The 17333-nt window shown below is 36.0% G+C and overlaps 1 protein-coding gene across 3 annotated transcripts in view; it reads left to right on the top strand.

The window, feature by feature from the left end:
- CENPE (centromere protein E) overlaps window positions 1–17333 on the top strand; it is a 38320-nt gene that overhangs the window by 14563 nt on the left and 6424 nt on the right. For 2 of the 3 annotated variants that reach the window (XM_054202239.1, XM_054202236.1), the window contains 19 exons: window positions 95–217; window positions 555–689; window positions 1297–1474; window positions 1917–2071; window positions 3127–3441; window positions 4266–4577; window positions 4787–4945; window positions 5833–6039; window positions 6961–7245; window positions 7355–7513; window positions 8409–8630; window positions 9827–9985; window positions 10186–10404; window positions 11414–11551; window positions 12467–12667; window positions 12749–12895; window positions 14436–14648; window positions 15865–16074; window positions 16605–16814. In XM_054202239.1, the coding sequence (XP_054058214.1) occupies window positions 95–217; window positions 555–689; window positions 1297–1474; window positions 1917–2071; window positions 3127–3441; window positions 4266–4577; window positions 4787–4945; window positions 5833–6039; window positions 6961–7245; window positions 7355–7513; window positions 8409–8630; window positions 9827–9985; window positions 10186–10404; window positions 11414–11551; window positions 12467–12667; window positions 12749–12895; window positions 14436–14648; window positions 15865–16074; window positions 16605–16814 (3747 nt within the window). Of the gene's footprint in view, window positions 1–94; window positions 218–554; window positions 690–1296; window positions 1475–1916; window positions 2072–3126; window positions 3442–4265; window positions 4578–4786; window positions 4946–5832; window positions 6040–6960; window positions 7246–7354; window positions 7514–8408; window positions 8631–9826; window positions 9990–10185; window positions 10405–11413; window positions 11552–12466; window positions 12668–12748; window positions 12896–14435; window positions 14649–15864; window positions 16075–16604; window positions 16815–17333 lie in introns of all 3 variants that reach the window. The other variant, XM_054202238.1, reaches the window with a different exon arrangement.

Here is a 17333-nt window from a genome sequence, read left to right as displayed (position 1 = left end):
CTGATGTACAAGCAGGTTTTTGTTAAATCTTTTACCTGAAAAAACAAACTGGGTACTAGAATCTTCCTTCTCCCTTTTTTCCTCCAACTTTTAGGCAGAAATTAGCTCCAAACTGGAACAGCTGAAAGAGAAAGAGAACAAAATAAAGGTATTACAGAATCGTGTGGAAGAATTACAGAAAGCAGCAGCGGAAAAAAAGGACACGTATTTTTCAGTGGTAAGTTTGAGTTTTCTACAGAGTTGAGAGGTGGTTTTGGTTTTGTTGGAGGTGGGTTAAATTCAGGTATAACCTTGGTATAATTGAAATCTGCTTCCATACAAATGTTAGGAAAATTTCATTACAAAGCATAAAATGCTAATTACTATGTTATCATACATCAGTACTCTGGTGAAATAAGGCTATGGGAAATACTGCTGTCTATCCCATCTCTCAAATGAGCCTGCTACTTACCAAGTTTTCTGAGACTGTATTTTCATTTAACCACATAGTAGTGAGCACATTTGCTTTATTATGGCTATATTTATTTATTTGAGTATTTACCTGTCTCTTTCAGGGAGATTCTGATAAGCTAATTGAGGAAATTCAGCAGCTGAATAAATCCCTCTTAGATAGTGAAACAATAGCCTTGGATGCCAAAAAAGAATCTGCTTTTCTCAGAACCGAAAATTTGGAGCTGAAGGAGAAGATGGCAAGTACTTGTTAAATTGGATTTATAGCTGTACAAAATGCTGTTAAGAGCCTATCTGCTACCAGGCTAGTGAAGAAGGCAATCAATAAAGACTGTTAGAGTATGTGGAGAAAGCTAATGACACCTGCTCCAAGTAATGTTCTTATTATGGATTTCATGCAAAATGGGTTTTCATGAGAAAGGTAAAAAGAAAATAGAGGCTGCTTCTACAGGAGTGGGTGGTTAGTTTTAGGTTTGCCTAAAGAAGAGAAAGAGCAAATGAACAGTCTTTAAGGAGTTACTAGGACATAAGACTCCAAACCTAATTTTACCAGAGAACAAAAGAGAATAAGAGATGTGAACTCAGAAGTGGGATGGAGCTTACTCCTTCAAAGCTCAAAGTAAAGAGAAAACAGTAGAAGCATTATGGCCCTGTCCTCTAAGGTAAGGTATGTTTTGTTATAGGACTGATAGGAATGTAGTTATTAAATTGTGGCTTATTGTCCCATATTTATCAAGCCAAAGCAGTTCAGTGACAACAGGAAATGCGACAGATGCAATATTTAAATGTTAAGCAACTAGACTTTTATTTTGTGTGTAAATTGGATGTTATTTTGTTTTCCTGAAGAATGAACTCTTAAATAATTACAAGCAAATGCAAAAGGATGTTCAACTCTATCAAAGCCAAATAGAAGCAGGAAAAGCCAGTTACAAAAAAATGCAAGCTGATCTGCAGAAAGAGTTGCAGTCTGCATTTCAAGAAAACACAAGGCTAACCTCAATGATGGAGGGTAAAGTTCCAAAAGGTACTGCAAGTGATGCTTTTTCCCCTCCTCCTCTCCTTCCTCTTCCCCATAATGGTGAGGGAATAGGGAAGACTTTGGCTCTTGTTTTCTCAAATACGTGGACCTTCTGTCAGTGTAAAATATTAGAGTATCTGGTACTGCTGGCACATCGTAACTGCTTCGTCACTTTCTTGAAGTGTTTGGAAAACTGCAGCTTACAGAATGTTTTGTATTTTGTGCAAAGGTAGTTGAATTCATGAAGGCTGTCAGGGAGAATCTAAATTAAACTGGATGTCAGCTTAAGAAGTGATGTCCAAATTCAGACCAGTAGTTTCATCTTTTAATTGTTGGCCACTGTTCTAGAATTATACTGATATGGCATCCAGAATGCATTATAAGTCTGCGTAATTAAAACATGTTTTTGTCTCACACTCTCATTGATCTAAACTTGTTAATTCTCTAGATCTGCTCTCTCTTGTGGAGCTGGAAAAAAAGGCAAGTGACTTAAAAGGAGAATTAGAAAAAGCATTGAGAGAGAATGCACTTTTACAAAAACAAGTAAATGAGCTGTCAGAACTTCAGTCTCTATCAAATACTGTTGAGGTACAGCAGAAAGAGGTAAACAAAAAAAAAAAATCTAACCCTTTCTCCTTGTTTTTGTGTTGTACTTGATCAGTAACATAATAATGGAGGCCTACTGCATGTGAACTTCTAAAGCCAAAAGTTGTCTTGAATCAAATAATCTGAGATTTTACAACTAAGTTCATTAAATTATTGTTCCTCAGGTATTTAATATTTGCACAAAGGAATAAATTTCAGATCACGTTTTGTCACAAAGTCTACTATAATTAATCAGGAATTTCTAGTCCAACACTTACCTGCCTATTTGTTGTTATCACCATTGATATAACTGTGTGTATGTATAATGGCGCTTGATCCTGGTTTACTGTTCTAAAACTGAATTTTTGTCTAAATGGGCAAAGAGAAAACTTCAAGACCTCTTAGCAGAAATGATGCTTGAGAAGTGTGAGATTTAACTGGAATTAATTCTGGAATTCTGGAAAACTTGTAAGAAAATTTTCTGTTTCCTGGCAGACCAGGGCTTAGAGTAGACTGATTTTGCTATTAATGTGTTTTAAAGGGTTTGTTTACAAACGATTTCTAGGTTTCTTTATCCTTAAATACCTGCTACTAAGTATATGCAGTGAAAATTATCCAGGGCAAATAATCTCACAAACTGATTAATGCTTTGCAGAAAGTTCCAAACCCTTCTAGTGGTCTACTTCCACTAATAAACAAAATGTAACTAGATGTTGACAGCTTTGTAAACTCTGTGTCATGAAGAAAGTGTTGATACATCTAAATATTCAGTTTAGGAGTTATAGTTAGGAGTATCCGTCCAGTCCTAGCTCAAACATAGAAAAAAGGAAGTATTTAAAGAACATCTAAAGTTAAGAGGAGAGATTTCAAGGTTTTGGGACTTGTCTGTCTTGTTTCTCTTTGAAGGATTGTTTACTAGACAGCTCTTTCCCAACAAGACAAAACCCAATGTACTGTGTAGTGTGTTTGCCTATACTTTATTTCCCATGTCTGCATATGAACATGTTTTTATTATGCAACTATGACAAATACTGATTTAGAAAGTGCTATTAAAATTGCTTTTCTGTTGGCAGATTCTTGAAAAATGTGAGGAGCTACGCTTATTAAAACTGGAAAGAGAAAAGCTGCTTTCTGAAGCTGCTGATAATGAAGTTAGACTTAAACATATGACTGAAGAAATTGGAAAATCAAAAGATGATCTAGCAGATGCACAACTTAAATATGTCAAGTCTGATCAGGAATATGTGTCACTTAAACAGCTCCATGAAGAACTAGAGCAAAAATATGTAGCTGTGTCAGAAAACAATGAACAAATGAAGCTCCAAATAGATATTCTATCTAAAGAAGCACAAGAGTCTAAAACGATTTTGGATGAAGTGAAATTAGAGGTCAGTGTCAGCTTGCTCCTTTTTACAGATAAGATACAAGGAAATCATTCATATTAGTCAAAAAAAAAAAAAGAAACTCTTTTGGCGAGTGGTCTTAAATTTATGAATAACACTATCTAGCATGAGTGCATATTACTTGTTCTATGCCAGGTGTATGACGTTGCAGGATTACACAGCTCAACTGTCTCTTTCTTCATGGACAAAGAAATGTGTATGTTATTCTAGGTTATACGTTTTCCTTCTGTTCTTGACCTTCCAAGTCTTCTTTTCTCATTCTTAAGTTATATCTTTAGTATGCAAATATTTTTTTTTAAATATGCTGCTATGACTCTATCTAAAGTCATAAAAACAAAGTTTCCTCATCTGGAGTCTGTTTAGAACAGAAGATCTTTTGAAACCAAAGATAATCACTGCATAAATTGGTGATTAGAAAGGAAAAAACACTTTAAAAGGGAACTAAAAATGCACGCTTTTGACAAGGATTTTGGCACTGATATGGCTGTCATATTCCAGCTATGCATTTGATAACTCCTAATTTGATAATTTCTAATCTATGCTACAGTTTCATGTGTGGTGTTATGTTTTAGTAAGACTTTTGCTGGTAAGGAGAAACTGCAGGAAGGTTTCATAAACAAATGCTTACTTAATGTGGGCAAGAATATAAGCAGTGACTTAAAGCAAAATGATGAACATCCTATTCTTTTGTTGAAAGCTAGTATCTGTTGCCCTTTATAAGCTAATACAAGAGTCTGTGAGAACATGTACACACTATCCAGTTCTGAATTACAATGAAAGTGTCTGGCCTTTTTCTTTACAAACTAAAGCTCTCTAGCAAAATGAAAGAACTGGAAGAGAAGACAGCAGAGCACAGACAACTTCTTCAGGTAAGAGAAGATTTTATTCAGACTCAGCAGAAGTTAAATGAAATGGAGCAATTAAAAGAGCAAGAAAAGATTATGGAGTCGAGATTGGAGGCCAAGGATTCAGAGATCCAGGCAGTTCTTCAGCAGCTTACTGAATGTCATGAAGAAATAAAAACTCTAACCCAGGAAAGAGATGACCTGAAGCAAAAAGAGGAGTCTCTTCAAGCTGAGACAGACCAACTCAAAGAGGATATAAAGGACACTGTTTCAATGGTAGGAAATCTACCTTTATAGAAATGGATCATACATATTAAGGGGATGAGTGTAAGCACACTTAAAAACTATATTGAAATATATAGGGGAGTGGGGTTTTGTGTGTGGTGGTGTTTTTGTTTGCTTTTTTTTTTAATCAAGGAGTGCTTACTAATGTTGCAAAATACTCAAACTTTCTTTTGTGTATTTCTTTTACTCTTATTCCAAAGAACATTTTGGCACATGAAGAATTGAGAAATACGCAGAGTTCTCTCAAGCAATCCCAGGACACTGTTAAGAAGTTGGAAAAAAATATTTCTGAAAAAGAATCTCAGATTCTGAGTGTTGAAGAGGCACTAGGGAAAACCATTAAAGAGCTCGAAACACAGGTAAAACGTTCTGTAATAATTCAAAATAAAAATGCTTTTAATGTGTTTTCCAACACTGAGAACAAGCTTTCTTAGTCTGCTTATAGTCTCTTCAGCTTTTGCTAAGAAGATTTCTAGGTCTCTGGTAAAAAGCAGGCAAGAAAGTAGTACTGCCTGATCCAAGCCTTTACCAGTTGCTGATCTATTTCTGTAGAGCTTCAAGCTGCAATGTGCACTCTAATAAACCTTTGCTTAACTAGTGTGCCCCGTAGTTGTCAGTTTGAGTGGTGGCACTAGGTGGCAAAGGGAAGAAGAGCTAAGGGTTCCCTAGGGGTAGAAATGAGGATAGTGTTTTATAACACTCAGTCCCAATGAGAAGTGTAGCACACGGTTGTAAACGGCAGCTCAGTTCCCAATGTACAGCACTGAGTTTTGCGCCTCCATGTTCAACAACTGATGAAGAAGGGTGCTGAGAATATTGTATCTTCCACAGTTGCTTCAGTGGCACAGTTTCTCTGGGGGGAGGATCTGTACTGTGAGAGACTGGATTTTTCTTGAAGAGTATCAACTTCCAGATGCACTAACTCAATGGTTGTCAATTCAGCATTTGCATGTTTTGGAACAGATGCATAAAAAAAAATAATCCAACATGTGTTTCTTACTTGCCTTCTTCCTCTCAGAGTTTTTCTAAATAAAAAATTTGGCCAATATTGCAGAAGAGACTGTTAAAATGTTAGCGCTTAAAACAAAACAGGTGACAAAGGCCAAAGACTCAGTTCTGGAATTTTTCTACTTTGGTTACGGTGGTTTGATGTTAAAAATACTGTAGCAGAGTGAATCAAACAACTTTTTAATTTAATTTTGGTTTTGAATTGATAGAAATACTGTCTCTGCACGCTTTTTTATAGATATCACAAATGACAGAAGAAATAAAAATCATCACATCAGAGAGAGACCAGCTTGCTGAAGAAAAATCAGAAAATAACTGTAAAGAAAGTGATCAGCTTCAGGCACTAAAGGAACAAATCTTTCTTCTTACACAAGAGAACAATTCATTGCAGGATAAGTTGGACAGTTTACATTCGAAAAAAGAAGAGTATGAGGAAGGAACTTCGGTAATTATGCTAATGCTGTTATGGAAAGCATGCTTATTTAAACTTTCTCTTGAGTGAAAATAATTTGCAAAACAAACTGGAGAAAAGGGTCCTGCTACTTGACTACAGACCATTAAACACCAGGATTATTATTGTTTGCTTGAAATATATTCCACCCATATTGTTGTATATGGGCAATTAGTAGTAGGATATGACAAACATTTTTTCCTGTAAATAGAATTTTAACTTGATACAGGATGGTGCTGTTCAGAATTGATCTGCACAGAGATACAGTTCTATAAGTAGTTGAAGCTAAAACTTCTTCATCTGGAAAGAGTGGTTCTGCTTTTTCAAAGCATAGATAGAACTGGCTTTTTTCCTTGACACCTTATAGTAAGGGACACTGCAGCCAACATTTTCCATAAAGGGACATACTGATTGCATGTGTGTTATGTGTATATATACAAACTGTGTGTATATATATACACTTTGAAAAAAGTAAAGTATGTGTAATATTTTAATATTTATGGGAGAGTTAACAAACTGCCAAGGAAATAACTGCATCTACACCATATTTATCTACTGTGGAGGCTACAAATATGGATAAACTCTGTGTTTTGTACGGTGTCTTTTTGTTGTTAGGTTTTTTGTTTGGGTGGGGTTTTTTACCTCCTTAGGCTTAAACTTATGGCCATGAAATTTGACTTTTGGTAACTTGTTGCAGAAGTCCTCACTCCAAATTTTACTCTTACATGTTTTTTACTTCAAGAAACTTGAATTGCATATTGAGTTCAGTCAAATCTTACTATTCTGAAAAAAAATATGAATAACTCTAAAACATTGCTTCTGTTTGTTTTATATAATCAACCTGTTAACGACCAGATATGTTTCTCTTAAAGCTGCTTCCCCAAATGTGTTGACTTCTATCTCTATATAAAATAGATACCACAGATTCAAGAAAAATCCATTGAGCAAGAACTACTTCTTCTGAGAGAAGAGCTGAGCCAGGCACAAAGGAAATTGCATGAAATGGAGGAAGTGAAGGCCAATGAATGTCAAAGAGAATCTGAAAAAATGGAGAGAATGGATTCTATTCCAAAAATGCATGACTATCAGGATGTGAGCACTCTGACAGAAAGAGAAGATGATAATCTTAAAATGCAACTGGAAAATCTCCAAAATGAGAGAGACCAGCTAAGAGAAACTATACAGGAGACAATTAGCATGGTAAGAAAAATAGTCCTATTCCTTTAGGATAAAAGCTTTAGTAAATTTCTGTCTTAACCTTTGGAAGTGTTGTTCGGGCTTTAATGTACTTTCTGTGTTGTGTCCAAAGAATTCAGAGATGCAAGAAGAGTTGAAAAGTGCTCATAACTCTCTCAGACAACATCAGGAGACTATTGTGGAGCTGAGAGGAAGTATTTCAGAGAAAGAAAATCAACTCTTGAAAGCACAAGAGGCATTGAAGGAAAAAACAGATGAACTGCAGCAGAAGGTCAGATGCAGTATTGTCAAGTAAACTAAAAATTCTGTCAGGATTGGCAACCCATGTCCTCTGCAGAGTTCAGTTTGTAAGGGTTCAGTAAATGTAATAATGAAACATAATTAAAAGTTTTTTCCAATCTTTCCCCACCCCACCATACTACTTCTCAAAAGAATTCCATAGAAACAGAGGCAGTGAAAAGATGATCAAATGCAATTTGACCTGCAAGTTACAACCCTTACTGTTATAACTAAGCATGCCTTAGTGCTGGATGATGGAATATTATTTGGAATCAATACTGCTCCTTGACCTCAATGCATTTTTCAAATCTTAAAATTTTTAAAATTCTCATATGTCTTTTAGCTGTGTAACTCTGAAGATACATGATCAACTAAAAGGCAGTTTAGCTGCTGTTTTAACTTGCTGCACTACTATAAATTTCTTATCTACCTATCATTTTCATGTCTGAAGCTATTGCAACTTTTAGGCTTGATTTTAACGAGCATTAATATCTTCTATCTGCTGTGGATACAGCAATGAAGTAACTTTAATGGAATTATAATGGCCTATAGGTTTTGAAACATTCACTTTTGTCTAGCAATCAGACAGAAGCACTGGAATTTTATTGACTTTTAAGCAAAATTGTTACATCCTCCTTTGCTTACTTCTTTGCTGCTATGCAAATGGAGGTGTCTTCTGTAAAATAATTCAGTTATAACAACCTATATGTACAGATAGTGCTTGTGAAATATGATCCAATAACACTTTTAAATCAGAACCTGATTACTGGGATAACAAAATTTAATGAATTGGAATGTTACTGGTCTCTTTCCAAACTATCAAACTACTTCTACCTAGTAGAGAGATAATTAGAAATATAAGACTGGCTCTTATTTGTTCTTTCCAGCTCACTGAAGTAACTGAAAACCTGACTCATGTGTCTTCTGAATATGGCAAGCTACTGGCAGAAAAAGAACAAATTGAAAGAACAATGAATGAGACTATCTCTCAGCAGCTTGAGAAAATCACTTTACTTAATCAGGAGAAAGACGAGCTACGGCAGATGGTAGAGACTTGTAAAGCAGAAAGAGATCAGTTACAAGCTGACTGTCAGGAAAGCAAGGAGAGAGTATGTATAAAATCTCTTAAATAATCGTTTTAAAGGCAGGTTGCATCACTCCAAATTATTTTGGTCGTGAAGCTTTCTGCTATTCAGTATCTCTTGCTCTCCCTTCACTTCTTCATAGCAGCAGTAAACTAAAAACTCAGTTTACTAATCCAATCTGGATTTTGGAATTTGTCTTAGTTTTTCTGCCCCCTATTGCCTTCCTGCCCCTCTGGTCACTGTGTTGCTCTGGGTTTAGACACAGTTGCCTGCCACCTGCTGGACAAACACTCCACAAGTTCCTGTTACATCTTTCATCTACAGTCTCTCTGTGTTTAGCACTGAGCAGTAGAGGTAATCCAGGTTTACTGATCCCTAAGGGCTTAATTCTTCTGCTACTCAGCTCATTCTGGATTGATGAAGAGAAAGCTAGACCTAGAAAAGAAACTGATCAGCTATCCTATTTCTCCTTCCTGATGTCTTATTTCCTGGCACATCAGTGACTTCAGCATTCCAAGTATTTGCATGAAAAATATGCTTATGTTGACACGCTATTTCAGACAAATTTGTTCTGATAACATAGTTAATAAAAACCAGGCTGGTAACTCCTAAAGTTAAAAGGAAGACTGGTAAGAATTTTTTGTAAGAGAAGCTCTGCAAATTATAAAAGCTTTCATAGGAATTTTAGCAAACCTCAGGTACAACGACTGATCTCTTTTTAAGTATGTATAGACCACCTAATTTAAAAACTAAGATCATCAAACTAGGATTATCAAATCTTTAATTTTAGATTTACATTTTGCTACTAAACAATTAGACAAATTGTTTATGTAACTGGTGTCAGTTGCCACAAGAATAAGAGTATCTTTCATGTTGGGGTGTTTTAGTTGGGTTTTTTAATAGTCATTTACATAATCTGTTCCCCACACAATATCTTTCCCTTTCCTCTTTACTTTTACCTTTTTTCCATCTCCTCCCCCCTTTTTTGCTGCCCTCTTGCCCTTTCCCTGCCAAAGACTATGTCTAAAGACTGTCTTCCTTTTGGAGTTCTTAAACTAGGCATGGGGGAATAACAACTGAGGCTTTTTATAAAGTAAAAAACTGATTACCCTGGTAGTTCTTTCCTAGACATTGAAATGCTTTGACTTATCATTTTTAACCCCTAACAAGCAAGACTTAGTCATACTGAGTGAACATCCATGTAATATCTTGTTCTCTAGTCCTTAAAAGTTCTGACAGAAATGGAAAATCTACAGGAAGAACTAAACCATTATAAAGAGCAAGCTGACATCCATAAGAACATGCTAGCAAATGGCGAAGAGAAATTGCGAAACACTGAAGAAAAACTAAATGAAGAAATAAACAAACTGAAAGAAAAGGCAAGTACAGTAATAAAAACTCAGAGATAATATAGATGATGTCCCCTTGAGTCATTAGAATAACAGGTATTTACCATGATCATTTGTGCTGTTTTATTGGCCTAATAGATGGTGTCATGGTAATACAATTTAGAAGCAGAAGAGGAGTTTCTGCTAATAGGTCTGTGTTGATTGTGTACTTTAAAAATATTTTTTAATAGGTAGTCAAGTTGAATGAGGACTTAAATTTGGTAACTAAGGAAAGGCACCAGCTGCTGGAAGAACTGAAAAGGACTGAGAGTGAAAGCAGTAAACTTCCACAGCTGCAGAAACAGCATGATTTGTTAGCACAGGAGAGAGATCAGCTCCAGGAAGTGCTGGAAGGTATTCGAGCTGAAAAGAACAAACTGGAGATTAACCTACAGGAGAGTGTTGATAAGGTACTTTACCTTTGATTAAAGTATAATAACTGTAAATGCTTGGTAGAGGAAGATGGCTAATTCTTGAAGCTGTCTTGAAAAATATCTTACAAGTATGGGTATTATATACCCAGACTGAAAATACTGACTTATGTCTTGTAGAATGGTATCTAAAAATGTATGTAAATTCTTTCAAAAACGTTATCTGAGGCTGTATTAAGAATAAATGAGGAACCAGAAAATACATGGGTTTCATTACCAAAACACTTAACAGGTATTTTTTAATGAGTTTGAAATGGTATGTTTCCGAAGTTTTGAAACTAAAGCTGACAAATACTGACGCTTCTATTTCTCTTCTGGATGAGACATATCTTCAAAACAGTGAAGACAAGTGAATTGGGTAAGATCCATTGAGCAGCAGTCCTTGTTCAGATATTGAGTAATCACTTCAAAAATCTGTAGTTAACTCAAATCTGTGGTGGGAGCAGAATCTTCTTACTCTTCCGATATCTTCCAGTTCACCTGTCTTTGAGTATCAGTTGTCTGCTGTAAAACTTCAACTTCACTGTAAATTCAGAGGTTTAGTGAAAGGAATGCTAGTTCTATAACTTATCAAATATAATTTAACAGCACTCTGACAATCAGTCCAACTCATAAAATTATGTCAAGTAATAATTTCTAGATAGTACTTGATGTGAACCCTACGTAAATTACATCTCTCCTTTGTGTTACTCATCTGTGTAAACAGGGATCGTAGAAAGTATGTCCAAACATGTTTGTAGCATACTTAGTCTAATTCTTTACTAAGGATTTATCAATGTGCTAGTTGGCAGGCCTTGCCTGGTGGAAGGAGAAACTTTCAAAGACAAAACTTGAAATTTCTTGTACTCAAACTAAAGCAGGTTGGTTTTTTCTGTGTCAAGTATTTTGATTCCTATGAAGTATTGAATGGCCTGGTGCATGAGGGGTAGATTCACGGGCTGTCTCCCAACTTATTTTTTTATTTGTTGCTCTATTTTTTTTACTCCAGATTCTTGAAACTGAAAAGGAACTGAAGAGGCAACAAGAACTCCTCAGCAATGAGAAGGTCAAAGCTGAAGAAAGGGAAGATCATTTGTTAAAGGTTCAGAGGCAGTCAGAGATTTTGGAGGACAGCCTAACAAACAAGGTGAGGAAGTTTGCTTTTAGTAGCTATTCCGCAATTCTGTTTTCTGATGTCTTATCGCTGATGTGCTAAATTTTTGCTCAAGACAAATCCTATTTAATTTTTAATTCTCAGAATGTAATTTTTATGGGTGCTAAACAAGCATGAACATGGGCAAAGGATTTTGTACAAGTTTCTTCAGTGATGTTTAGAAGTAGCACCCTCAACTTGTCTCAGCCTCATAACCAGCTGGGTTGGTCACTCCAGAGGAATGGACACTGATTTTATCCAGTGTGTGCAGGTTTAACATAAGTCATAAATGTCCATGTGCTTATTCAGACTTTAAAAGGCACTGCGTAGACAGTGTGAACCTAATGGGTTTGGAATCCTTGGTGTTCTACGGACTTTCAAACTGTATCTGTTATTTGGAAAGTCTTGCACTTAGCTCTTGCCAACTCAGCCTTTTTGCAGTTTTCACTGCTTCACTTTTCACCTGTCAAACTCCTCCTTTGTCTGTAGATCGAAGAGTATAATCAAGGATTGCTTCAGATTTGCAAATGTGTTACTGTTCTATTCATTAGAGGAGACACAAAGACAATTCCGTTGCCCATCTCTTATGCTAATCTTCTATTTCTTTTCATTTTCTTGTGGATGTATGTTGACTGCCTTTTTGTTTGTTTCCTCTTGCTTTACTGAAGACCAAAGTTGACTAAAGTGGAGTTCTCTGGGTGTAATGCTATTCCTCTTCTTTTTAATTTCTGTTTCTGAGCGATTAGAACACCAAAATTGTTTTTTAAACTTCTCTTGCTGTTAGTGTGAATTTTAGTTATTGGAAATTGTTTTTTGTATTCGACAAAACTGATTTGAATACTTCCATAGGGGAGTATACAGGCCAGGACCAAGTCATAATTCTTGTTTTTTCTCCACTATTTATTATAGATTCAACAGTTAACTGAGGCGCTAAATAGTGTATCATGTGAAAAAGACCAGTTATTGGCTGAAAGAACTAGTCACTCTTTCCAACTTAAAGAACAAATTTCATCAATTAATCGAGAAAAAGAGGAGCTACAACAACTTCTCCAGGATGTCAGGTCTGAGCGGGACCAGCTCAAGACAGAATTGCAAAAAAATTCCGAGATGGTTGGTGTTGCAAGTTGCATACTTAAGTTATTCATCACTTTTATTCTTGAATGGTACTTAAATTATGTATGCTTTTTTTAGTGTGTTGAAGCAAATGCAAAACTGGAAAGTGCTCTAGACCAACTGAAGCAGAGAAGCTTGAGTGATATGTCCATTCAGGTGAATGCACCAGATAATGCTGAGCAGATGGTTGATGAAAGCCTAAAGGAAAAAACCTTGAAAATTAAGGTAAATCTACTTCTCCGCTTATTTTAAGCATGCGTGCAAAACCTTAATACCACTTGTTCTGGAGCATAAACCTTGCTTCTGTGTACAATTCATAAAGTTGTTTGCACATCTTGCTAAGATGCCATGGGATCAGTTGATTTGCTGTTCAGTGGCCATGCATCCAGTTCTAAGAAAGTTAAATGGAACCTCTCAGTTGAGACATCTCATTTGATTTCATTCTGTCCAGCCACCTCAATGAAAATAACTAGCACTTCACCATTTTGTTCTTGCAAAATCCCACCCAGATACTCCCTTCCATTACTCCCCATCAAAACCAAATTGGTTTCCAATAAATTATTTTCATTAAATAGTTTCTCTCCTCAAAATAGGAAGCTCCTGTAATTCCTCAGAGCTTTTCTTAATTAGTTATCCTGAGTATACTTTCTCACATATGTGAGAAAGTACTACTAACCTACTGAAAGCCTAAATAAACCAAGACTTGTCAATATGTATGAAACACTTTAAAGAGTACCATTGTACTGCAGTCTGAACACCTATGCATCAGATTTGGGCATCAGTGTATTTGTGCTAGAAAAGCTCTGATCTTCAGTCCAACTAAAGCTTCTTCAGGTAACACCAGAAGTGGTAAGGGACCAAATTCCAAAAATCAGTTACGTGTAGCTTTCTCCATTCACGCTGTCTTTCTATCCTACATCAGCAGTAGGGAGCTAATAAGGAGGGAAGTAAATAACATCAATTGATCCCTTTTAATGGTTCTCACCCCTCCTGACTCTTGTAATAGGTAAGATGTTGTCTACCTATTTCTTATGCAACTTTCTCAAGTATCTTTTACTTGGTGCTGTTGGACACAGGCAATATGTTAGCTCCCCCTGGACATGGGGGAGAATTAGTTTTTACTGTGCAGTGAAGAGTTAAACTGGTGAATCCTGGTTTGTTTGGTTTTTTTTTTTCAACTAAGAACCAAAGATAGAAGCAGTATGCCTAGGAATTTTTATACTTATTTTAAAATGTATAACCTAGCTTCATATGTGATACTTGAGTTGCAGTTTACTGGGAGTGCCCTGAAGCCTATTGCATTTCTCAGACAGCTCTCTGCTTGATCACCTCTTTATGGCAGAGCGCTAGGAACAATCTCACGATTCCTTTCTTCCAACAAAGGACAAAAGAGATCAACTTGGGAGCCCATCCTGAGGGCAGCCCAGCTGGCAAACTTGTGAATAGGCAACAATTTCATTTCAGGCCTGATCTACAGGTCTCGATGTGGCTAGGCAATCCAAATCATGAAAGTAATTTGGGCCTGTGAAATATGTTTTTCTGTACAATGAAGAAATTCTCTGCTTTTGTGCCTGACTTTGCATTTTTGTCATATCGCTGCGGCAAGTCAGAACTGAGGACTTAATCCTGTTAACTTTTCTGTTGTAAAACCCATACATACTGTAGGGGTTAGTCCTGGAGTCTGATGGTTTATTTTAAGCTTCTGTTTAGAGCTAATCACTGTTTTCCGTATTGTGACCTGAATGAGTTTTTCACTTGCATTTAGGAGCTTCTTGAGAAATTCCCAAATATGGGGAAGAGGTATGAATGTCTCTCTATGGTGTCTCTTAATCTGAAAAATGAATTGAATCGTCAGAAAGCACTGATAGCTGCGATATTGACTGAGCTTTCATCAGAACAGAGTAAACAAGTCAAAAGACTTCAAACTGAAAACGAGAAAATAAACAGTCATCTCCAGAGTTTATTGAACAAACTGAAGGTACTAACTTAAGATGCTGAGTATGTGTATGCTTCATGTTGCTTTGGTTCAGTTATTTTTTTAGTAAGCTCTCAATATTAACAGCTAGGATTCTGTGTACTCTAACTTTGATTTTTTGAGAGTGCGTATCTTGTGGAAAACAAATTGATAGTAAATGCTTTACAACTCTGGAAAACTGGAACCTACTTAGTTAAGTTAATCAACCTTAGTTTTTGATTCTAGTTCAGCTGCTTTGCACAGTATTATTTCACTAATATTAATCCACTTTAAGTGGGAAATTACTCCATAAATCAAATTGTGGGCCCATAAGTATGTATTTTATTGTGGGGGAAGGAGACAAGCAAGATGCCTTGGAGATGCGTGTTTATTCTGCAAAACTACCCCAGGAGTTTGATATAGCCTTGCAGACCTTCCCCAATGTGTAGTTCAGTGGAGAAGCTGAATTATCAGAAACTAAGAAATTATAAGAAAAAAAGCTAAAGGTGACTGAGAGACAATTCCTGTTACCATATTGTTCACTGTACTTTTGCATAAAGTTTGTTTCTGTTTCTTTACTTACCATGAAATGTTAAGGTGGGTTTTTTTTTTGTTTGTGGGGGGAGGGCATGCCTGGGGAGAGGGCAAGGTTCATGGCTGGTATGCAAAAATACTGGATATGATCTTGGGAGTCAGTTGTCTCTATACATATCCTTTACTAAAAAGTTTAACAAGTATTCTAAAAAGCTTTATTTCATAACCTCACTTTGGGTTTTTAGATTTTGATATTTTTCATTTTTTCCAGAGATGATTTTCCATAGGTGCCTTTCAACTTTTATGGTCAAAGATGTTTAAAATTTAAGTAGTGATCTCAGCATGGTGATATTTTTCTTGTAGATCATCTGCACCTTTCACGAGTCTAAAAGAAAATAAATGCAACAAAGAATACTTTTCAAAGTCTAGATTCATAGAAGGCTGTCTAGAGCCTTTTAGAATTTTTGGCCTTTTTAGGAGTCTACAAAAAATAGCATAATTTAGAAATGCAGACCCAGCTAGAAGTCTTATATACAACTGCTATACAGCACGTGTGAACTGAATTTTCTTAGTCTTGTTTTAGTTGTTCTGGACACCTATGGACCAGGAGGGTGGATAGATTGAATTATAAAATATGGAGTTTTAGCTGGATGCAGGGTACTATTTTAAAGTATACTCACTGATATATCCTGTGCTTCTACAATAGTTTCTGTTCAGTCGTGTTTGCTTGAAGAAAAGAGAATATCATACTACTGTTAACAAGTATGCAATGGAATCGCTTGAGGAAATGAGAAAACAAGGTCAGCTACGAGCTCAGATTCAGTGTCTCAGGAAGACTTATTTGAACCAGAATGAAACATCTTCTCCAGAGTTAAACATCTGTGAAGTGCTGCAGAGTTTGCACTTGGATGCAGAGGTAGCATTTGAAACAATTTTCAGACAGAAAGATTTGCATATTTTAAAAGCATGGGGTAATGTGGTGGTGCTAATCTAATGGCATTGCTTTTAACTGTCAAGACTTCTCTTAAGAGGGGTAAAAACTTGTATTTTCATGCTACTAATTCTATAATATGAAGATTCTGTTTTATAAAGTGGCTCAGAGTGAAATTATCAGGTTATAAAATAGTGGGAATGTTATGTCCTCACTTGCCCTGCAAAATATGTGCTGCCTGATACCAAGATGACTTTTAAAACAATGAGATAAACTTTTACTAACGTGCATTTATTTTTTTTCCTCCTTTCCCCTTCCCACCTGCCACAGGAATGTAGATTGTCTCCTCACTTTCACAATAATGTGTAGCTTGAGTATAGCAAAATTCCTTTTGTACAATAACTGGATGCTAAAACAGACTTCCTGCAAATATTGATATCTAAGAGGGCAAAATGTGTGCTTAGATACGTAGTTATCAAAGCAATATTTAAACTTGAATTCCCTCTCCTTTAAAGAGTATTCTCAAAGATGTGTCAGAAATGGAAAGCGAACTTCTCAGCATAGAGGTGGAGTTACAGCAGGAAGAAAGTGCTAGAAAAGAAACAGCACAGTTCTGGGAAGCTTGTTCGGGAGCTCTCTGTGATGCAGAGGAACTTAAAGAACAGTTAAAGAAAGATAACGAAAGGCTTTTGCAAGTCATTAACTTCTGGACTCCTAAAGTAAAGGTAAAGTTAAACCTTCTTTAATAAGAAACGTGTTTTGTGTAAGCGCGCTCTAAATTCCTATAATCTGATTGAAAGCAAAACACAAAAAAAGGTTATTTAAAGATTATTTGTTATTATCAGCATTTACGATGTTTATACTTAACTGTAAGATGTAGGAATACTTAGAAGATTTTTAAAGACTTCTTTCCTTGTGCATCCAAACTTGGAAACTTGCTTTGTAAAAGGCTTTCTTGGCAATAAAAAGGGGTAGGGGGGTGGGGTGTTTGTGTCTTTATTAGACTGAATTCTGGAAGCCATAGGTTCAAAATTGTTATATAGCTTTGCTTGCAGAACTTGATACAATCACTTTCTCCAGGCTTTGTGCCCTCAGGATTGTCTGCTCTTTTCAAGCCAACTTTATCAAAACAACTGTAGCCATTTTTAAAACTTATTTGTAATTTATATTTTCACACCTTTTCTAATTTCAGAAAGTCAAGTTATTCTAGAGGTGGTTCAGCCTTCCTTTCTCTTTTTCTTTGC

Source organism: Rissa tridactyla, chromosome 5 (genome assembly GCF_028500815.1).
Source record: "Rissa tridactyla isolate bRisTri1 chromosome 5, bRisTri1.patW.cur.20221130, whole genome shotgun sequence".
NCBI classification, from domain to species: Eukaryota; Metazoa; Chordata; class Aves; order Charadriiformes; family Laridae; genus Rissa; species Rissa tridactyla.
The sequence above is the reverse complement of the archived record's forward strand: the minus strand, read 5'-3'. Positions and strand labels throughout refer to the sequence as shown.